This window comes from Podarcis cretensis (genome assembly GCF_951804945.1).
Source record: "Podarcis cretensis genome assembly, chromosome: 7".
NCBI classification, from domain to species: domain Eukaryota; kingdom Metazoa; phylum Chordata; class Lepidosauria; order Squamata; family Lacertidae; genus Podarcis; species Podarcis cretensis.
In genome coordinates, this window is record NC_137176.1 from 61,052,398 (window position 1) to 61,075,994 (window position 23,597).

The 23,597-nt window shown below is 41.8% G+C and overlaps 1 protein-coding gene across 4 annotated transcripts in view; it reads right to left on the reverse strand.

Annotated features, from left to right (window-relative positions):
* STAU2 (staufen double-stranded RNA binding protein 2) overlaps positions 1-23,597 on the reverse strand; it is a 142,319-nt gene that overhangs the window by 100,791 nt on the left and 17,931 nt on the right. For all 4 annotated transcript variants that reach the window (XR_013840512.1, XM_079983083.1, XM_079983084.1 and 1 more), the window contains exons 6-8: positions 13,906-14,065; positions 8,925-9,032; positions 2,385-2,597 (exon numbers count right to left, since the gene is read on the reverse strand). Coding sequence is in view for 3 of the 4 variants with exons in the window: in XM_079983083.1 (XP_079839209.1) it covers positions 2,385-2,597; positions 8,925-9,032; positions 13,906-14,065 (481 nt within the window). In the remaining variant the exon portion in view is untranslated. The remainder of the gene's footprint in view (positions 1-2,384; positions 2,598-8,924; positions 9,033-13,905; positions 14,066-23,597) is intronic.

Genomic DNA, 23,597 nt, shown 5'->3' on the forward strand with positions numbered 1-23,597 from the left:
AGTTTACACCTCCTTCAGACACAAAGTCTTAGATTCCAAGACTGTGTGAAGGAGCTAACTTTGACAAATTTCATCAATATATATCAAAGATAATTTGACTCAAAATCACCTGGATTTCTGCCCCCCTCCCGTCATTTAGTAGACAAACATGTATTGTTCCACTGTAGTTCCATGAGCCTTTTCTCCTTTTAGGGAGGGCACATGCTTTGTGTGCTGAACGTCTGAGGTTCAATCCTTGGTATCTTAATAAAATTATAATAAAAAAATCAAGTTCTAGGTAACACGAAAGACCTCTCCCTGTTTCAAGGTGCTGTCAGCACACACAGGTCATCCACAGGGCAGGAAGAACGTGAGGCACGAAATGCAATTAGCTTTTATTTACAGAAAGTAACAACAAAGCAGAGTTACTCAGGCTCGACTTATTCAGCTGACAATGTTGCTGGAACTGACCACTGCTCCCCTTCTCTTCTAGCCTCTCACTCTGGATCCTCCCCCCAAGCAGACAAAGGCTGTGTCAAGGTAGCGGGCTTCTCCTCTGGGCCTGTCTGGCTCACTGCTCCGCAATGTGCAGGTCTCTCCTAGACTGAGACTGTCCTGCTGCTAAGTAGCCAAGGAAACCTCTGAGAAGATAGTGAGAACCAGGATCAAGGAGGAGGGCAGGTAGATGACACCAGTAGGTTAGCAGGCAGCCAATATACGGTAGGTCTGAAGTTCAGGAGCAAGAGTCAGATCAAAGCCTTACAGGACCATGGACAGATCACTGGGTTCAAGGATTTTGTTCTTGCAGAATCCTAGATCCAAACAATCATTCCAGGTCCTGAATGTACTTTTAAGGCTCCACCCCCAGTTGCTTAAAAGCATAGTAGTAGCCCCTGGGCCACCTTTTCCATAGTATTTTTGGTGCCTGCTAAAGATGTTCCTTTGTCCACAAACCTTCAAAAAATGTTATCCAAGCTGGTATCTGTCTTGGATTTGAACTGATTTTATGTATGTGCAGTTTCAAACTGATTTCGTGTTTATAATCGTTTTTTAAAAACCCTTCTTATACATGCAATTGTTTTAACTGTGTGTGTGTGTGTGTGTGTCTGCTTTATATATGTTATAGTGTAAATTGCTTTGGGGTTCCTCGTGTGAAGGAATTTATAGCTGAAATTTATAAATAATAAGGCAATAGGGTGCAAGGCATTCTTGGGAGGGAAAGCAGCTGGCAGGAGAACAATTAAGCACTTCTTCCACCCGTCAATTTACTGAAAATTGAACCCTGCCCCACTACCACTCTGCAGCTCTTCACAGGTGACCTTGGTTCCAGGGTCTGGGCCTGCCACTGAGCATCTGGTCCAGCCCGCCAAATTAGCTTTTCAAGTGCTGTTTTCATAGCTAGATTGGTGCAGCAGTATCGGGCAGATGACAAGGCTGCAACGAGCATTTTACTCTTGCTATGATCCAAGGAGTATTGCTCAGCTTTGTCTATAAACTTTATGAGCCCATAACAATCTAACTGGATGCAGCTGGACTACTTTGTCTCAGCACTGGAACATCTTTTAAAAAACATGATAAAGGCAAAAATAGCACAAACAAAGCTACTCATCAAATGGGTATCATAAAGGCAGCAAAAACAAATGGATAGATTTTATACGAGGACTGCTGTCTGGTGGCACAAACACGCTTGGGAAGGAACAGAGCTAGAAGCACCAGTGTGTTATAGCAAGCACACCTATTATTAACAACAGCTACCTAACTTTTGAAATACAAAGCTCTGTTCTGTCCTTTATCTTTATTTAAAGTGAATAAAACGGGGGAAAGGCAAATGATTAGCTTACCAAAAGGTCACTTTATTACTATTTGCAATAATTAGGTTTGTCTTAAATGAAAAGCAAATGTTTAAAAACCCAGTAATGATGTCTGGGTTTATAGCATAACATATATTGTATCATACAGTATTATGTTTTTGGCATTAGTACTATTTGCAATTTAAGGCAAAATATTCTAGTATAGAAATAGCTGTTTCCTGGGCCCAACTGTAAGATACATGGCAACCTTTCAAAGGGCTGTTTGTAATGGAGAAGGGGCAGAATGGAATGGGGTGCTTAACCTTCGCTTGTCACATGCTTTCCCCCAGACGTTTTCCTCCCCTGTACTACTGCTCTCTACCCATGGAGTTCCAGAACTGTATGTGCGAGCAGAAGTCAGATCCAGAATGAGATGCATATGCAAACCAGCAAAATGTTCTGTGGAAGTGACTAAAAGTAATCCTCAACTTTAAAAAAAAGCCACAGGTGTATCTTCCTAAGCAAAATAAAAATTGCACTACATACGTTGCAAACCAGAAAAGGCAAATGAAAGCATTAAGTTTGGCAACTTCTATTATTCGAATGCATCATTACCTTTAACATTGTTCTGGGGCGTTTTTTAAAATGAAGCTTTGGCTTTTCGATCACAGGAAGAGGGGGAAGTTTCCGTAGTTCTTGCAGGACAGCTATTGCGGCTCGCTTCTTTGACAGTTTCTTGCTGTTTCCTTCACCTTCTGCAGAGAATTCTCCCACTGACACTTGGGTAACAAAACTCTTCATATGCGGTGGCCCACTTTCCTTTATTACCTATCAGCCAAGACAGGACATGCAAATGAAATGATTATAGGATTCATTTCTAATAGATAAATTTGTCCTTATTATAATTATTTGTATGGAAATACGGTGAGCAGGAATAGGAAGATTAACAACCAGGTGTGTTAAAGAAGGCTTGATAATGTATATTATGTCACAGAGTAAAATTTTACCCCCTGTGGATTTTCATTCAAACCAAACAACCCCTTTCTTAGATTATAACTTTTTATAAGAATCCAATCTGCATAAAAACCTGATCGCAATAAGCTCATTCGGCAGTAAATCCCACTGACTTCTACTGAGAGAGCCAGTGCAACACAGAGATGAAGAGACTGAACTATGAATCAGGAAGTCCCGGGTTCAAACTTTGCCTCTTCCAATGAATTCTCTAGGTGGCATTAGGCCTCAGTTCTCTGTCTGCAATATGGTGGGGATGGTGAGGATAAGATTGCTGACATAATGTACAGGGCTGTTGTGTGGATTACAACTAGACAGTGCATGTGAAGTGCTCTGAATACATGGACGTTATATGCAAATGTTGCCAAAAAAATTATCACCTACTACTTATACCATCCCCTCAGACCGTTTACTTGCTTTGGAAAGACAACGTACAGCTAAGAGAGTGTGAAACAGAGATAACATAAAAGCAAAGTTCTAAGAGTCAGTGTGTTCAATGGAATAAAATGAGTTGGGACATGTGAGTTGTTATTATTTATTGCATTTATCTATTGCTTACTACACAAACTGCCTCAAAGCGACTTATAATTGTAAAACAATTTGTTCAAAGATATGTTGTGAGGGGAGCTATGAGGAGCACAGAGTGAATTCAGAGACTTGTCTTTTGATGGCGAACCAATGCGTGTCCAGCACCCATGCCTGGCCATTTTTAAAGACTCTGAAATGGTAATAAAAGACCAGCGAAGACTAAAAATACTCAGTGGGCTTTCCACTGATTCTCCCCTATAAATGCCTCTCCGCTCATATTAGCAAACATGAGCTTTCCAAGGTAATATGTAGCTCTACCCTGAGTATTATTTACATGTTGTGGTAATGTTGAGATTTTTGCCTTGATTCTGCAAAACTGTTCAAAGTACAAATCCTGCTGCATGACACCATATGCATATGTGGAACAAGTATGCGCATGACACAGGAAGCCACTCCTGCCGCTGAAAAGATATCACTTATTGCAGTACAAAATGTGACTTGCCTCTTCAGCAAAAGCTGCAATGGAGAACTCGAGTAACTTCTGGCTGTGCATGGCTGTCTGCCCCCCGCTCCTTATAATGGCCACAAGCCAAACAAAAGGGAAGTACTTTGACTATATATTTCCAGAAATGGATGGGTACTCATATCACTGACAACAGCTAACTCAATCTATAGGAAATTTTAAAAATAAATAAACTATATTAAAAATTAAACTAGATTTTGATTAGTTGCTTTGTACAGAAAAGGGAAGGTGGTGGCCACTGTTCACAGCAAAGATGAATTGCAACGTTGGTCTCAGAATTTTCAGTCTATAGGGAAACATCCCTCGTGGTGCCTAACAGAAAAATGGTAGGAGAAGCTAAGTATGCTCACTTTACTGGCTTTTAGGCCCTACTCCAGACTCCATTGTAAAGAGAATGAGTTGTTCCACTGGATATGTAGCACACCGTGTTAGGCCCCTATATAAATGACAAAATATCACAATTGGTAAGGGAATGCCGCAGTAACAATGCCACAGCATAAGTGAATATATACACAGTACAGTCATTGGAAATATTAAATTTAGTTGTAAAATAAAGCTTCTGCTGTAACTTGAAATGTGCGGAATCTGTCAACATTACCAGCGTTTCACAATAATAAATGGAACTTTGAGTGTAGTTGTCAGCCAGAAACGGCTACTAAGGCTTTACTCGTAAGCATTCCAGCACCGTTGACTATGTGCATCATCTGCTGTGTTTTTGCCATGGGGAACTACTGGACAATGCTTGTTACATAACTGGTGACAAGTAACACACTCCCCCACCCCCACCCTGCACCACCTTCCCCATCTGGCCAAGTGCTATTCTAAATAGGTTTTTTAAATATATATAGAGAGAGATTGTTTTTGGATATGACAAAAGGATAGGTAAACATGTCACATGGATGCTTGCTTCTCCCTTAAAAAAAAAAAAACATTGTATAAGATGCTCCGTTTCTTCACACCACTCAGCTGTCATTTCCACAATGCTTCCTTATTTAAAAATTTTATTTTCCTTGACAAATGCGAGGTCTCACTCTGGCACTAGAGCACATATGTCCCATGTGTTTTGTTTTGCACCGAAAAGGAATGGCCCTCCACACTGCCCGCTCTGGTGGTAAATGCTACTTCTCCTTCAGGGGCTCCACCACGATGCTCATACAGTTACCAAGCCAATGAGTAGGGTGAGCATTGAGGTCATGACACAAGACCTATACAAACCTGCAAAATGAGTGCGTGTGGCGCATTTCAAAGCAGCAGCTGTGGGGCGCACACACTGTGCTTCTTGGTATCTCTTGCGCACGGTACCTTCCTCTTTAAGTTGAGCATTGTTACTTAAGCACCTGTGATGTATGCTCCTGGTTCCCCTCCCCCCCCACCCCCGTTTTGTGTGTCTCTGTGTGGCACATGGATGATGACTAACTGGAGAGCTGGAAACAGCAAGAATGGCAACTCAAGTATGTGGCCACCAGCTCTGACAACTTTAAAAAAGAGATTAGGCAAGTTATTGGAGGATAGATCTACCAAGGGTTATTAGTCATGCTGGCTATAATCTGCCTCCATAAACGGAGGCACCTCCCCTCCCCCCCCCCCCGGATCTTTCAGGAGGAAGGGTGGAGTAATAAATTGAATCCATTTTCTTCTTCTTCTTCATGGTGAATACCAGTTGCCGGAGAGTAGCAAGAGAGGAGGATTATTGCCTTCAGGCCCTGCAAGTGGTTGGCCACTGTGAGAAACAGGATGCTGGACTTGTTGAACCTTTAGTCTGATCCAGCAGGGCTCCTTTTATGTTCTTAGAAGAACAGCATCAATAGGCAGCTGGAGAATATGACTAGAGTAAAACTTTGATCTTTAAGTGTTTTATTCCAATACCACATCTCTCATTAAAGCGTTTTACAATGTTTCTAAAAGATGTTAGATAACAAACCCTAACTCCACTTCATCAAGCACAGTGAATGGGATTAGGCAACACTGTAATCCCTCTGGGCTAAATATTTAGGGCAAGATTTTGCCCTCAGGCAGTGCTGCTGACATCAGAGGGCAGAACTTGGCTCCTAGTTACATTGCACACCCCACCCATTCTCCAGATATTGTGCAAGTCTTAAAAAGTTGTTTACACGAAGCACAAAATATCTTTAACTGTTTGCTGGCTTACATAAGAGCAATGATATAATGTTGTCTGTGGTTTTTGTAACCCAAAGAAAATGAGGGCTGCTTTGCAACTATCATGTGAACAAAGACATCTGAAAGCTTTAATGCATGCCTGATACAAAATAATACCGGCAGTTCCTAAATTAAAATCCTATTACAAACACCAAATCCTGTGGCCTATTACAAAATAATGAGTCACTGCATTGTTTCCAAATATAGGGTCTGGGTTAAACCTAAATTCTGACAGTGATTATGCTACCTTTTCTTTGCAAGATTTTTACCTCAGAGGTGAAGTGCTTTGAGTTATCAACAAATTTTTGTCATGAATTTGCAGGAGGCTGATACAAAAGAGAGGGTACAACTTGAGACCATCTAATGTTGCAGAGAGCAAAATATTCAAGGAAGCCTCTTATAAAGCTTTATCTGGTGTTCTTAAGGACAGAGTAGGAGCCCAGGAGAGCAGCAGTAACTCATTTTCTAGAGAAGGGATATGAAGGGAATAGGTAGGAATGCCAGACTGTTCCATCTTCAGTTAGTGGGGATCAAACAGACTTCTACCCTCTCTGTTCCGAGGACAGGTAGTAGCACCATCTATTTGAATTTACGGCATGTTGTTGCCTGGAGTGTAGGCCCTATTTCTGTTCGCTGTGGTGTGTGATGTGAGGCACCACTACAGCACCACCCCTGCAGCTGTGATAGCACTGCTGCATGCCAGGATCAGTATGGGCTGCGGAAGGCAGTGGCAACGGAAGCAGTGGATTGGTGGTGGCAGTGGTGCATGCAAGTGCATCTTCATTTGCTGGTGCTTCCCCACCCTTGCCACTGTCCTACTCCATCCTGCCAGAGCCAGAAGGGTGGTGCAGCTCAACATCATGACTGAGGATGTAGGCCAAAGGAATCAACTGCAGCAACTGCCAGGTCTGGGTGGGGAGCTGAAAACTGGATTGCCTATGCCAGGAAGTCAGGTAATTTCAGGCTGCAATATCTGTCTGTCTTTCTGTAGCTGAGTAACCTGCTGCAAAGAAACAGTTTCTCTGCTTCTTCTTTTGCCTTTCCCATCTTGCTTGTTATATCCCATGCCCCTATTCCCTCTGTACCCCATCTGACACTGATAACAGCTTTGTAGTTAAGTAGCCACAGATGACAAGGAACTCCATGCAGGTGAGTTTATGGAATTCCATGCAAGCAAGGAGGTATGGCATATTGGTCTCTCGCCTATACCTAGAATAGAAACCAAGTGTGCTACAAGAGAAGGGGGAACCTACATCTGTGCCCAGCACAGAAATGCAGTGGACAGCTGCAGGATGGATGGATCTCTCTAACCAACTCACAACAGGCTACTACTATTATTTTTTTATTATCACCTAGTAACTTCAGCAGACTTAATTCACAAGACTGATGTATTGCATGATCTGAAAAACGCTTACTCAGAATAAATCACATTGGTTTGGATCCAGAGTAATAGTACAATCCTAACTATGTCTACTCAGAACTATATCCTATTTAATTCAATGGGGTTTGCTGCCAGGTAAGTGGGGTTAGGATAGGAAAGTTAGTTGCACCAAAAACAACATGACAGAAATTAATCAACGATTAACCCACTGGTTTCAATGGGTACTACATGCAACCAACTTAAGTCTGCATCTAATCCACTGATCTCCATAGGACCTACTCCCAAGTAAGCCTTGGCATGTCTCTCAGTATCTAACATATTCGTTCCATCTGAGCAAGTATTTCTGCTTGTGCAATGGAACTTTCCCCTTTCTCCTCCCACCATGAGGCCCCTAAATCTGTTCTAGGTTTCCTCCAACTCTCTGGATCCTTAGGCTGATGGAACCAATTAGTTGGATACCCACACACATCTTGGCAAAAGTAACTTTTAACAAAAACTCATAGAATACCTGTTCCTTGTCTGCTAGACAATGTGAAACATTATTCTCAATTGAGCCAAGTAGCCAGAGCCTCTTGGGAACCACATGGCAGGAGCGCTACCTTCCTGTCATAGGCCTTCAGATCCAGGGCAGCAGAGCTCTCTGCTGAAGGTTGAGAGGCAAAGATCGGAAGCGGTTATTGCTTAGGAAGATAAAATAAGCAGGTATCTGTATATTTGGCCCAGCTCCTTCACTCCACCCTTCACTCTCTAACAAATGAGCCAATTTAATCAGCATTTTAGTCAGGGTGCTCCGTTATTAAACAGAGTGCTGCAACTGGATATGGAACCCTCAGCCAATGCCCACCTCAAACAGTTGGTGTAGGTATAAAAACAGCAATGTCTAGGAAAATGTTACTTAAATAAGAAATAGTAACTATAAAATATATATACTGTAGTTCATCAATGAAGCATGGTGCACCAGGCAAAAACATATCTCTACCTCCACGCAAAAAGAAACAAATAGACTGTCTGTAAATAAAGATTTAAACCAAGAGGAGTTCAAAGCACATTTTGACTGCTCAGTGTTGTATCTACTGCAGGAGGAAAAGCAGAAACAAAAAACTAATGGTAAGGACTCTCTAAAATGGAGCAAATAGCTTCGGGGGGGGGACAGAATGCGGTAATTATATTTAATTTAATATTAATAGAAATTACTTGTCATTTGGGTTGGATTTGAGAACAGAAGGGCTCTATCCCTGTGCAGCTCTCAGAACTCCCCCTGCCCAAAACGTTCTTCCACCCTCCATTTGAGGGAAGGCACAGGAAGCTGAAGGGGGGGTGCTAGTGAAAATAGCCTCCTACTCCCTTCCAACAGTGTGAACTTCCTCTGAACAGAACTCTGGTCAGGACAAGTATGGCTCCAACCTATTATTTTTCTCTTTTGTATGCATGTTCAATAAACATGTATCTAGTAGCACTGTATTTGACAAAGTGCCTGTAGGGAGGGCAAAGGAATTTCTCCCTCTCCCCCGTTCCCAGATATTATATATCCAGCAGAATACAATGTCAAACTTACCTCAAAACTGACAGGCATGCTGCGCTTCAGTGCAATTTCAAATACTACACTGATTTCTGACTTGTTTGCATCTTTTTCGTCTTCCATTTCGTTACCTGGCTCTCCATTCTGGTCAAGCAAAATAAGAAATTTTGATTAAAGCAAAACAAAACCCTGAAGCATATTCACTAAAATGTGTATGCAAACAAGTACACTTGCAGCCACTTTGATCAAGCAGAGGTGGCTTGATCCTGGGTAAAAAAAGAAAAATGGTCCTGTTCTTTCAGAGCATGGAGTTAATTTTAAATTCTTGTGTGGATGGGTTGCTTGTTCACAAAAGTCCAACCCAAACAACAGGCTGAAGGCTCAGTCACTAATTTCTGTAAAGAGTATGCTGTTGGAAGGCAAGAACACAGATTTAGTCTGTGACCAGTACAGTGGTACCTCGCGTTAAGTACTTAATTCGTTCTGGAGGTCCGTTCTTAACCTGAAACGGTTCTTAACCTGAAGCACCCTTTAGCTAATGGGGCCTCCTGCTGCTGCTGCGCTGCCGGAGCACGATTTCTGTTCTCATCCTGAAGCACTATTTCTGGGTTAGTGGAGTCTGTAACCTGAAGTGTATGTAACCTGAAACGTATGTAACCCAAGGTACCACTGTACAGATAAACATTGTCAGCCTGTCTACACGGGGAGAGATAGAGTGGGAGTGCAAACTGCCTTTAACCAGAGTTTGGCCAGCGCAGCCATAAAACATAGCCATGGTTAACACCAATCGTGGTCTGAAAACTCACTTCAAACCAGGGGTATGCTTCCTAATTTGTGGACAGTACTTTAAATAGTTTAGGAATTCATCCATAATCCTTAATCTAGAATTCAGAAAAATCAACAATGGTTAGGTTGTGTGTCTGCATAAGGCTTCCGCAGCAGGAAGCAAAGCAAATGTTGATCTATGAGCCATCAGCTGCACTTTACTCAATGGTCAGACAAAAGCTTAACTGGTGAGCCAATGTATTCCTTTACCCTCAAATTATTACATTATAAAAGCAGACAGAGGCTAAACAGGGACACAAGTACTCTCCTGCATTATTTATAGTTATTGGCACTGAGCAGCAATAACCCTTGAGACTCTTTCACATAAGCTTCCTTACCACCAAGAAAAAGCAATAAAGGAAAGGGGATGGATGGATGACTGGTGGTTCCGAAAGATCCATGGTTTACGTGTGAGTCTCATCACAGTAGTAAAGCTCTTGGCTATGTACTCCCTTCTCAGGCCTCACTTTGGCTGCTTGGCAGGAATAATTTGGCAGCTGTACAGCAGTTCTTTCATGAATGCAGGTTCATGTTCCCATGGACTCCTCGTTTTCCTCACTGCTGTTTGTGTTGTGCTTTCCTCAAACTGACACAATGAAGATTCAACCCATAAAGTCTCAACATCCAGTGCCTTAAAAGACTCTGCGTGTCCAACGTTGTCCAATGTTTAGAAGGCTCTTGTTTGTTTAGTACATAGCTTGTGCCTAACATGCCACAGCACGTAGGGGGACTTTTCATCTATCTGCAGCTCTACAGTGCACACGGTCTACCACCTCAGCTGCCCTGTTTCTTGCTGAAAAGTTTTGTGACTACTCTGACCAGCTACAAAACTGATTTCTGCTGGAGTCCAAGCTCGATTTCTGCTGGAGTCCAAGGCTGTGACCAATGGAGGAACAAGACCTTTTGGAGTGTTAATGCTGTGAGCCCCTCCAGTGTAAGCTCAGGTTGTATATATGTGTAAATATGTGTAAAGACATGTGCAGATGAGGGCAGCCATGATGATTAAGGGTCTGGAAACCAAGCCTTACGAGGAATGGTTGAGGGAACTGGGTATGTTTAGCCTGGGAAAAAGGAGATATGATAGCCAAAGGGCTGTCACAGGGAAGTTGGGCAAGCTTGTTTTCTCCTGCTCTAGTCCCAAACCAATGGATTCAAGTTACAAGAAAGGAGATTACAACTAAACATCAGGAATAATTTTCTGATAGTAAGAGCTGTTCAACAGTGGAACAGACTCCCATGAGAGGTGGTAGACTCTCCTTCCTTGGAGGTTTTTAAGCAGAGATTGGGTTGCCATCTGTCATGTACGATCTAGTTGCGATTCCTGCATCACATGAGGTTGGACTAGAGGACCCTCCGGGTCCCTTTCATACAATTCTATGGGATTTTATGATTCTATGTCTAGAAATGGAGCAACAACAGTGGTAGTCACAAGGCCCTGTGGGGATAATAATTCTGGATTTCAGAGATGTTATAAGGACTATTGAGAGAATATTTGTGACATTTTGAATATTTGAAATATGCAAATAGTAAGCGTTATTATATGAGCAGGAGTCATGGACAACCCTTTGTGCTGAGATCAGCAGTGGTAACAAAAAGAATCACTTCTTTAGATTTATGCAGCCCACTGCTATCTTCTCTGTCAGTGCCCCCTCAAGGTCTTGCACAGAGACCATTTAGCTCTACTGTTAGAGCCTTTTAGGAAAATGGCAGTGTGAAATGCTAGAGAATGAAAGTAGAACGTTCCCCTCATCCCAAAGTATTATATTGTGTGATATAATGCATAGTCTGCCTTACACCACTGCTTCTTTCATGTACATTAGCTTATTTCTACATGTCTGACATTTTGAAAGCAATGAAAGGAAAATCACCAAGGATGTAGTGCAGCAGGTGTTGTTCTTAACTAAGTCAGACTGAAATCTATGGGATTTAAATTCCTGTTGTCCAATGCCTATGCATGCAAACTGATTTTCTACATGCTAGTTAGTAACCAAATTCCAGGGCTTAGGGTCTTCTAGGTCTGATTACCTAGTAAGCATGCATAAGATTTTTAGTCAGAGCTATCCTTTGTAGGATTATGCCACATATACTCAATGCTTAAATACAATTGCTCTATATAGATTTTTATCTATAAAGGAGTGGTGTTGTTGAAAACACATCCTCTGTATCTTCTGACTAAGAGTGATCACTCAGTGCTTTCTGCCTTTTAAGCTACCCATGGCCAATCAGGGCCAACCAGGGCTATAGTGCCAGGGAAGGAAAGGGTTAATTCCTTTGCCTGTGCCATGCCCATTTTAAATCACCTGCCCCTCTACTGAATCTGTTTTCCCCATGATAAAACGTCACATCTCTGTGTTTACTTCTATGGAGCAACTAGCAGCTTCAGGGGGAAATTAAATTGGGAATATGGCATGGCGGGGGTGCCAGTGGTATGCCATTCTGTCCTCATGCCATGGTCTTGATCTGTTTTACCCCGCCCTGCAGTTTTAACTGGGCATCTTGTGCCTCAATTAGGTGAACTCTAGCTGTGCTTTAGATTTACCTATCCTATCATTCCAGACCTTTCAATCTGCAATTTAGATTTCAACCAGCTTTTATATGTTCATTTACTTTTACATAATTTATTTATTATTTTTTTTTGCATTTTGTTGAATAATGAAAGTTTTGACTCTTACAACTGCAAGACTGAGCAAACTAATGATATACCAAGGGACTAATAGACTGAAAGCCTAAAACCATCTGACAGCTGTTCAGAAGCTCAGTCAAAATGACTTTGTGATCTCATTCACATGCACAAGATTTCATATCAAAATGTCATCATTTGGAAAATGTGGAGTTATTTTTTTGGGGGGGGGATTCCTCAGGGTAAGGAGTCAGGTTTAGCTAAACTAGAACTAAGTATGTATGATTTTTATTTTATTTTATTTTGAGAGAGACAAATAAGGGCACTTCTGCAACCCTTTGGTTGCAGGGAATGTAAGTGTAGAATTAGAGATCTTTCCTCCAGGGTGCATCAAAGCTGGTATTTTCCCAGAATATGAATTGCAATGGATGGCTCATCGTTTATAGGGTTGACTGTCAGGTGTGACTGTCACAGCACTCAGCTGGGTAATACATATGTATTACTGGTGATAAGATACAACCTACACTCCCGTTCTCTCAAATATTTGGCATTTCTTTTCAAGAGACTTGGGGTCTTTTCTTTTTTAACTTTCCTGAGTGATTAGTTTTCTGGTCTACTGCATAACACAGCAGCCTTGCCCAAACTGGTGCCTCCAGATGTTTTGAAATACAACTCCCACCACCAGTCCCAGCCAGCAAGGTACCACCTTGGCCATGGCTGCTTTAGACCATAACAAGAAAAGGAGTCACACAATCTTAAGCAATGCAATGTCTTCCATAACAATGACGCACAACCATTTGGAATACGTCCTAACTACTCTAAGTAAAGCACTTTTCTAGAGATAAGAACATCAACAATAATAGAGCTACATGGAGAATTCCATCTCTCACCTTAACAAGAGAGTCAACGGGCTGGATTTTAATTCCATTGCGGAAAAGGATTTCCTCGGCATCCCTATCACCCAATCTGCTTCTACATGATTGGGAAGCCCTTAAGAATGGTGTAGCATATGATGCAGGGGCAGCAAACGGAGGGTAGTATAGGCAGAAATCATAGTGCATAGAGTTTGATCCAAGCACTGGAGTCACTGTGATAATACTAATGATGTTGAAGGGCAACAGGAAACTATGCTTCATGTATGATATCCTTATGAGGCCTCATCTGATCTCTCTCATTTCGATGAACCTTCTGTCCCTGATGTAATGCTTTTAGCAAGGTTGCGGGGCTTGGGGGATGTGTTGGGGGGGGGGGCTGATAGGGAAGTGGGAGAGGCAGGCTGAAAACCTCTTTTTCTAGTTTGGTTCAGCACAAAGGGGACTGGGCCAGAATTGAAATGCGGTAAAACTTTTCAAGGAGCAGAAGGTCACATTATTCATTTCAAGCTCTCCCCAGCTGAGATCCCATGCCATCCCTAATTAGGATGGGTTGTTTTTTTTTACTTTTTAAGAAGCAAAATGTGTTGATGGCCTCAGTTACTACAAGCTAAATAGAGCTGATATAAAAAGGTTGACCAAGGAAATCTGGAGATCTTGCTTACTATGGCTTTAAGAAGCGAAGGCGCGAATCACTAACCTGAGGTAATTTGGGGGGGATTGGCTCGTTCTGAAGAGCCTGAAGAGCCTTCATGGCAGCATTGTGTCTAGCAGCTTGGCGAGTCTTCCCTTCACCAAAAAATTCATGGTCACCCACAGTCAACTGGACATAGAAAATCTTAGGCACAGGGCAGTGATATCTAGGAAAAATGTTATGGGAACATTAAGTCTTCTTGCGAGTCAAATTCACACACCAAACAACTTGCAAACACTGTATGTAAATTATATTTGAAAAAGCCAGTATTAACATTTAGCTACAACTTTTAGTCAATTTATTAGTTAGGTAAACCAATTAAAAGCCTTCTAATTGATTAAAAAGTTGCCATGGATAGACCTCACAGCAGATGTCAAAACGTGTTTTAAATGCAAAATAATTTGTTTTAACTTACAAAAACTACACACAGCAAAGCTGCCTTACCACTCACTGCTTTCCCTTCCTCTGATGTTTCCAGTGTGTTGTATTTTAGATGGTAAGATCCTTAGGACAGGGACCTGCCCTCTTCTATGTGGTAAACTGCCATATACACTGATGACACTATATAAATACTTATTAATAGTAAAATCTTCTGCAGAGCAAACTGGAAATTACATGCAAATCTACATAGAACTGCATATAACATTCAGCTACATCCCTCCCCCCAATGTAACTTTGGCAGATAGTAATGTGCAGCAGGAAAATGGTGTTAGGTGACACTTAACAGTTTCCTCAATGCCAGTTGTCTGCTTCACAAAGCTCCCCCAACTATATTCTCCCTATAGAGTTCCAAGTGTATTTTGTGAATCGCAAACATGTTGTTTGGAATCTTGTGGGTTTTCACTTTCTGTATGTTTTAAATTATGGTTTATATTTTTTTAATGATAATTTTATTTTTCTATAAACCACTTTGAGGTTTCTTTCTATAATCAAGTGGTATATAAATTTTATTAAATAATATTAAATATAATGAACCAAGAAGTCTGTAAAACACTCTCAATACATTGGGAATGCTTTTAATAATAAATAAATAAACAACTGCACAATCATACGCATGTTTACTCAGAAGCAAGTCCCACTGTATTCAATAGGACTTACTCCCAAAGTAAGCATGTTTAGGACTGCAGCCTAAGAACTAATATATATATTCTGAGAATACGGGAGAGCTATTATACTTATGACAAATGCGAAAGGAAGGGAAAACAGCTAACAAAATGAAGTAGCCTGCTGTCACCTCAAGCATGCCAGAACAAGACAGAAACATTCAGAGCCAAGGTAAATTTTTTCCTTCCTGTTATGTAGCTTGAGATCTAGTCACTGTGGGGATTAAAGCTTACTTTCCTTAAAACATGCCCTCCTTTTCATTTTTGACTGTGTATCAGCTGACTGTTGTTCTCTAGATTATATCTTGGTGTATGACAAGATTTTTTGATTGCTTGACTGCAATCAAACAGAAGTTTGGTTGGATCCTCTTTCAAAGGTATCTAGAATTTTTTAGCAAGTGGTAAGAACAAAAATACCTTGTTCATATAGGTTATTTATATATCACACCTTTCGAGTGTCTCATTAGGACAGGGGAGGTTCAGGTTCAAATCTCTACCAGCTACAAAGCTTACTGTGTGATCTTGGCCAAGTCATTCTCTTTCAGCCCCATCTACTTCACAGGGTTGCTGAGAGGATAAAATGAGCAGGGCGAAAGGACTATGTGCACTGCCTTGAACTACTTGAAGGAAATGCAGGGTACAAATGTAGTTTGAAAAACAGTTCTTCCAAGGCAGCAAATGTGGGTTTCTCTAAATTTTATCATCACAATAAATTTGCAAGATAGCTACTTGTTCAAGGTTTCCTTGTAAGATTTAGAGCTGAGTGGAGATTTGAAGTTGGAGCTCCCTGATCCAAATCACACACACTGTATATTGTAGGCAGCCCAGAAATCTCTAGGAGATGATGCCTAACACCAAGTCACAATGTTGCTGTTTTTCAACCCAGTTTTTCAACCCCTAATGGGAACAGCTCTCCAAAGGCCTTAGGCTGAGCTCTTCCTCAACTTTGTCATCTGAGATTCTTTTAGCTAGAGAGGCCTGGGAATGCCACACTTCCAGTGAAAAACCAGGACACTCTACAGGGGGTGTCTGGGAACCAAAATAATCATATGGAACCTGATGGTTCACCATCACTCTGTACAGGCTTTATTTCAAGTCTGAATTCTGCATCTATAGCTCACTACCCAAAATAACAACAACAACAGACTTGAGACACAGATACATGTGAATTTCCAAAGCAACAACCGTGCAAACCTTGGATCAGTGCCTAGACTCAAGAGGTGGGCTGAACGAGGGCCAATAATCTGAGACTGAAACATGGCAAGACTGTGGATGAGTGGTCCCCGGATCTGGGAAATTGACCAATGACTACAGAGGGTCTGAACTTCTAAAGGAGTAAGTCAGTAGCCTGGGGGTTGATTCTAGTTCCAACACCATCACTAGCACCACAGTTGTCTTCAGTGGCTAGGACTGCATTTTATCAGCTTCAGCTGGTGAGACAGCTAGGGGCAGTCTGGGACCAGGATAGTTTACGCACAGTGGTCCATGCACTGGCAGCCTCAGTACTTAATTCTGCAATGTGCTTTATGTGGAGCTACCCTTGAGCCTGCTCCAGAAGCTTCAGCTGCTGCAGAACGTGGCAGCTCGATTACTGATAGGAATAGCTTCCTGAAAGCATGAAATAACTGCTGTGGGAACCACTCTGACTGCCTGTATGCTACTGGACCAGGTTCAAGGTTTTAGTACTAGTGTATGAAGTCTTAAACAACTTAGGAACCTAGGTACCCTACAGAGCGCTTCACTCCTTATAGAAGTGAAGATAAGTGAAATCACCAGGGACTGAGCTTTTGAAGATGCCCCATGCCTCTGAAATCAAACCTCTCTACATTCAGCACAAGACATTCACAGTAGCCCTGCTCTGTAGGATACCTTCCCAATAGAGGTAAAGAAAATCTGTACAGTGTGTGTACAGCTTTCAACATGCCATGAAGATATGTTCACTTCAACAAGCATTTTAAGAATGCTAATTTTTTTATCTGATCACACTTGATTTATGTTATTCTGCATTTTATTATTTGGTACTCACTTAAGAGGGGACGCGGGTGGCGCTGTGGGTAAAACCTCAGTGCCTAGGACTTGCCAATTGCATGGTCGGCGGTTCAAATCCCCGCGGCGGGGTGAGCTCCCGCCATTCGGTCCCAGCGCCTGCCAACCTAGCAGTTCAAAAGGACCTCCGGGTGCAAGTAGATAAATAGGGACCGCTTACCAGCGGGAAGGTAAACGGCGTTCCGTGTGCTGTGCTGGCTCGCCAGATGCAGCTTGTCAAGCTGGCCACATGACCCGGAAGTGTCTGCGGACAGAGCTGGCTCCCGGCCTATAGAGTGAGATGAGCGCACAACCCTAGAGTCTGGCAAGACTGGCCCGTACAGGCAGGGGTACCTTTACCTTTACCTTTACTCACTTAAGAGATCTATGGTTATTGGCAATTTGTAAATATTTTAAATATTTAAATTATTAAATTAAGTTCAATTAGTCTGAGTATAACTTACACTGACTACCGCCCCTCAGTTAGCATGCTCAAAAAGTCAATTTTTAAAATAGGCATCTATTTTTAGCAGACCACTAGTATCACTTAAGAACGGAGAGTATTAAGCTGGAAATCAGCTTTAAAACTATGACCTGGCATGCAAGGTTTCAGCCATGAGTAAATGTTTACAGCTAGTTCTTAACATCTAAAAACAGGGGTTCATAACATGCCTTCAAGTTGGTGTGATCAGGCGCCATTGTAATTATATAAATCGCAATGGTCTGTTGACAATTACAAAACTCATTTTGGTTTGCCACAGAGGCAAACAAAATTTCTGTTCATTATAATTTTACTGGCATATGATGTCATAACATATAAGCACGCTGAAACAATCTGGTTCTTTTCCAGCCAAAATATTAATTGCATACTAAGGATCCCTTAGGACCTCTCCTTGTATGGCTATCAAATCACACTCACACACACCACACCACAAATAAGTATTACTGTATCAGGCATTTTTTTCATATTGCATTTCCTGTATTTTTGCAGATGGCATAAACATTCCTAAAAGAGTGCTTGCCTCTAGAAACCTCTTAATGAAACAAGTAACATTACAAGCTGATATACAGGCTGTGCACATTTAATTCCTCCTTTTCCATGCAAATTATATTTGTCAGTTTTGTATTATAAATAACATATATTAAGCATACTGATTGCTCCCTTCACAATTTTCATAACTCCCTAATGACTTTTTGTGTAAATACGTTGGGTTGAGCCAAATGTTCTCCAGAGAACATTTTCAGCACACACAAAAAACAGACTTACAAGGGCCTCAAAATATTCACCAGAATATTTTTTTAGCACAGGTTCCCAGCTATGTAACTATTATGCATAGCTTGTTGGATTTTGATGAAATGACAAGCTGTAGTTAATTTTTTAAAATTTAGGTAAATGCTTCTGATCTCATCAAAGTAATGTAGAAGTCCAAAGCTCATTGTAGCTCATTCCCATAGTTATGATGATGATGATGATGATGATGATAAATTATTTGTACCCCACCCATCTAACTGGGTTGCCCCAACCACTCTGGGCACCTTCTAGCATATATAAAAACATAGTAAAACCTTAAACCTTAAAAAACTTCCCTATGGAGGGCTGCCTTAAGATGTCTCCTAAAATATATATAATTACTCAACTCCTTGACATCTGATGGGAGAGCATTCCACAGGGTGGGTGCCACTACCGACAAGGCCCTCTGCCTGGTTCCTTGTAGCTTTACTTTTTGCAGTGTGGGAACCACCAGAAGACCCTCAGTGCTGGAACTCAGTGTCTGGGCTGAATGATGGGGGTGGAGACACTCCTTCAGGTATACAGGGCTGATTTATTATTTATTAATTATGGATTTATCATAATATCCAAACCACCTTAGAGTACACAAAGCATTTTTAAAATTCCAAAGTGGTATATAAATAATAAGCACTAGTAGTACTAAGGGTAAAGGTAAAGGACCGCTGCATGGTTGAGTCCAGTCAAATTTGACTATGGGGTGCAGCATTCATCTCACTTCAGGCCAAGGGAGCCGGTGTTTGTCCAGACAGCTTTTTGGGCCATGTGGCCAGCATGACTAAACTGCTTCTGGCGCACGAAGGGCCATGACGAGTCCCACAGCACATGGTAATGCAGTTTACCTTTCCATCACAGTGGTATCTATTTATCTACTCACACTGGTATGCTTTCAAACTGCTAGGTTGGCAGGAGCTGGGACAGAGCAACGGGAGCTCACCCCATCGCGTGGACTAGTAGTACTATCCCCCTAATTCAGTAGTTTCTAGTCTGAAAGAAAAATTATTCAATTAGCAGGATTTCTATAACTCTTCTATGCTATCATATGTTTTTCTGGAACGGGTATAATCAGTTTATATAACTTCCTCTTCTGTTTGTACATACCTGGAAATCTTGTAAGAGCGTGATTATGTCAATTGTTACAGCAAACAGAAGCAGTTGCTTAAACTGTCTACCCCAGAGATAGGCAGGTTAGGTCTATAACCTGTATTTCGCTGATCAATAAAATCTGATGTTGACCTTGGGCAAGGCTTTACAAACGGAGGTGGGGGATGTGGGAAAAAAGTCACGGTGATTATAAAAAGGATTGCAATTAAGTTTTGTAATGTACTTCAGCCATATTATATAAAGCAAGGAATTCTAATGTTCCCTATGCAAAGTGGAAAGACAGAACATCCAAGTCTCTTATCTACTTCAGCTCTTTAAAAAAATTCCCATGAACTGCATTACTCTCCAGTCTTAACAGTCTGCAGAGTGGTTAGTAAGAACATTTTCCAAAAACTCATTAGAGTCCAAGAACATAAACAATGCTACATCTCTAACTGTAGCATCATCTTTTTCCTACACTGAAAAGAACATTGCATTTGACAACATAGTGGCCACGTAAACAAAAAAGAATGAAGTGCCTCAGCCACTTAGTCCAGTACTATATTTACCACTACTGATGCTACAGAGATAAAGCTAAGCCGTGCAACTTATTCAGATGGTATATTATACAATCTATATTATTAAACTACTTGAAAATCAGGGAACACAGATGTAGGCATAAACAACCAATTCTCCAACAGAGAGAGGTAAACAGTCAGTTGCCAAATGGTTTAAGCAAAGGTGATGGCCTCTTCTTATCTATTAATTAGCAAGCTAGAAAAAGGAGTTTAGACTTAGAAAGCAAATAGAAAGGGAACGCAGTGGATAATAATAATAATAATAATAATAATAATAATAATAATAATAATAATAATAATAATTTATTATTTGTACCCCGCCCATCTGGCTGGGCGGCTTCCATAAAAACCAAAAATACACTAAAATATCACAGATTAAAAACTTCCCTGAACAGGGCTGCCTTAAGATGTCTTCTGAATGTCAGGTAGTTATTTATTGCTTTGACATCTGCTGGAAGGGCGTTCCACAGGGCGGGCGCCACTACCGAGAAGGCCCTCTGCCTGGTTCCCTGTAGCTTTGCTTCTCGCAATGAAGGAACCGCCAGAAGGCCCTCGGTGCTGGACCTCAGCGTCCGGGCAGAACGATGGGGGTGGAGACGCTCCTTCAGGTATACTGGGCCGAGGCCGTTTAGGGCTTTAAAGGTCAACACCAGCACTTTGAATTGTGCTCGGAAATGTACTGGGAGCCAATGTAGGTCTTTCAAGACCGGTGTTATGTGGATGTAGCCTACCTTGATTTCAGCAAGGCATTTGACAAGGTGCCCCATGATATTCTTGTAAAGAAGCTGGTAAAATGCGGTCTTGACTATGCTACCACTCAGTGGATTTGTAACTGGCTGACTGACCGAACCCAAAGGGTGCTCATCAATGGTTCCTCTTCATCCTGGAGAAGAGTGACTAGTGGGGTGTCACAGGGTTCTGTCTTGGGCCCGATCTTATTCAACATCTTTATCAACGACTTGGATGATGGACTCAAGGGCATCCTGATCAAATTTGCAGATGACACCAAACTGGGAGGGGTGGCTAACACCCCAGAGGACAGGATCACACTTCAAAACGACCTTGACAGATTAGAGAACTGGGCCAAAACAAACAAGATGAATTTTAACAGGGAGAAATGTAAAGTACTGCACTTGGGCAAATAAAAAATAAAAAATGAGAGGCACAAATACAAGATGGGTGACACCTGGCTTGAGAGCAGTACATGTGAAAAGGATCTAGGAGTCTTGGTTGACCACAAACTTGACATGAGCCAACAGTGTGACGCGGCAGCTAAAAAAGCCAGTGCAATTCTGGGCTGCATCAATAGGAGTATAGCATCTAGATCAAGGGAAGTAATAGTGCCACTCTGGTCAGACCTCACCTGGAGTACTGTGTCCAGTTCTGGGCACCACAGTTCAAGAAGGACACTGACAAACTGGAACGTGTCCAGAGGAGGGCAACCAAAATGGTCAAAGGCCTGGAAACGATGCCTTATGAGGAACGGCTAAGGGAGCTGGGCATGTTTAGCCTGGAGAAGAGGAGGTTAAGGGGTGATATGATAGCCATGTTCAAATATATAAAAGGATGTCACATAGAGGAGGGAGAAAGGTTGTTTTCTGCTGCTCCAGAGAAGCGGACACGGAGCAATGGATCCAAATTACAAGAAAGAAGATTCCACCTAAACATTAGGAAGAACTTCCTGACAGTAAGAGCTGTTCGACAGTGGAATTTGCTGCCAAGGAGTGTGGTGGAGTCTCCTTCTTTGGAGGTCTTTAAGCAGAGGCTTGACAACCATATGTCAGGAGTGCTCTGATGGTGTTTCCTGCTTGGCAGGGGGTTGGACTCGATGGCCCTTGTGGTCTCTTCCAACTCTATGATTCTATGAAATGTGCTGAAGAAAGAATTATTCAAGACAGTTAGCCAAGTAATAGATAGATGTGCACTGTATGTGCTCACATGGAGTATGACCTGAATTTTACATTTTACATTTTGATGGTACAGGGAGCAGAAAAAAGGAGGAAAGCAGTAGGGATGATTTAGTGCAGCTTCACATACTTGGTCCTATTTTCAGTAGGTAGGTAGAGACTAAGGAGTTAAGCCAAAGGCTTCACAGAAGCAGTGTTTTTTTTGTGGACAGGTTTGAAAGGCGGGAGAGAGGTGGCGTGATTTGTCCCAATGCCACTGATGAAGTTTTGGTTACGAAATCCATAACCAGAATTATTCTTCACTCATCTTCAGGCCCTCTATGCTTTCAAAGAACATAATAAGGCTAGAAAGCCCTTTGTTTTGTCAAAAATGTACAGCATCCATAAAGGACCATCCTTTCTTGACAGACCCATACAAAATGCTTCCCCCACCTCTGGAGCCCTAATGCTAATCACTATCATCCAATGTGATAGCTACTGGCAATGGCACAGCACATCACCTGCAGGCTCCCTTGCCACTGTGCTCCAGGGACCGCTTTCTCAAACAGATGTTTCTGCTTTTTAAAAGTCACAGGAAATGGGCTGACTTTCCCCCTTTTCCTTTCCTAGAAACAAGCACTAGCACAGCTGTACTCCACACTTCCCTTAAAACAATGTGGAGGGGGGTGCACGCGTGGGAAGTGTATGGTAATGGAAAGCAAGGCAAAATAAAAGTTACTGTGCGGATAATTAACAACTATTAATTCAATTTAAAACCTAATCCAATGATGGCAGTGCACCGAAGCCGAGTTAGATGACATAGGAACGAAGAAACAGTTATTTCTCTTTCTGTAATCGGAATCCTGCTTCACTCAGTTTTAGCCTTAGGAACTTAGATGAAGGAACCAGGTTCCTTGCTTTTAGCAACCAGCTGGTTACTAAACTGAGCCATCAGGACTTGCAGTACAGATTTTGCTCTCCTTAAAGGCATCCTGGTCAGTCCAAACCCTGAATACACTGACCCTAACCCTAACCCTTAACTAAGCAACACTCTTTCTGGCCTTGTGTTCAAGCATTGATTCACTACTCCCTAGCCTGATTTCCCACTTCTGGCCAGAACAAAATTTATGGAGCAACATGACGATTCCTAAAGCAGGCAGCTAATTGGAAGGGATCATCACAAGAGATACCAAAAGAACAAGGTGAACAGGTTGTACATGAATAAGCTACAAGTTATTGGGGGAAAATGTCCCAAAGTTTTTGCTTTACCAGGGCAGGCACACTGCCATATACCATTTCACAAAATCGTTGGGAAAGGATCTAGGGGTCTTAGTAGACCACAAGCTTAACATGAGTCAACTGTGTGATGAAGCAGCAAAAAAAGACTAATGCTATTCTAGGCTGTGTCAACAGAAGTAAGGGCATAGCCAGGGGGTGGGGGGCACAGATGCCCCTCCTAAATCAAGTAAATAAATAAAAATACTTAACTGACCAATTGCGTCGCAGATAACTCAGTTCTCTCACCCCCGCAACATAAAGCCTGCCCGCACTAAAATAAATCATGGCTATGCCCATTAATAGAAGTATAGTGTACCGATCAAGGGACCATACTTTAAAAGCCTGAATTCATTCTGAGCTTTGGCCCACCTGACCTTCTCCCTGCAACTGTTGGCTACTCTTGTATACTCCTCCTTTGTTTTTTCTTCTTTCTTCCATTTCTTGTACATTCCCTTCT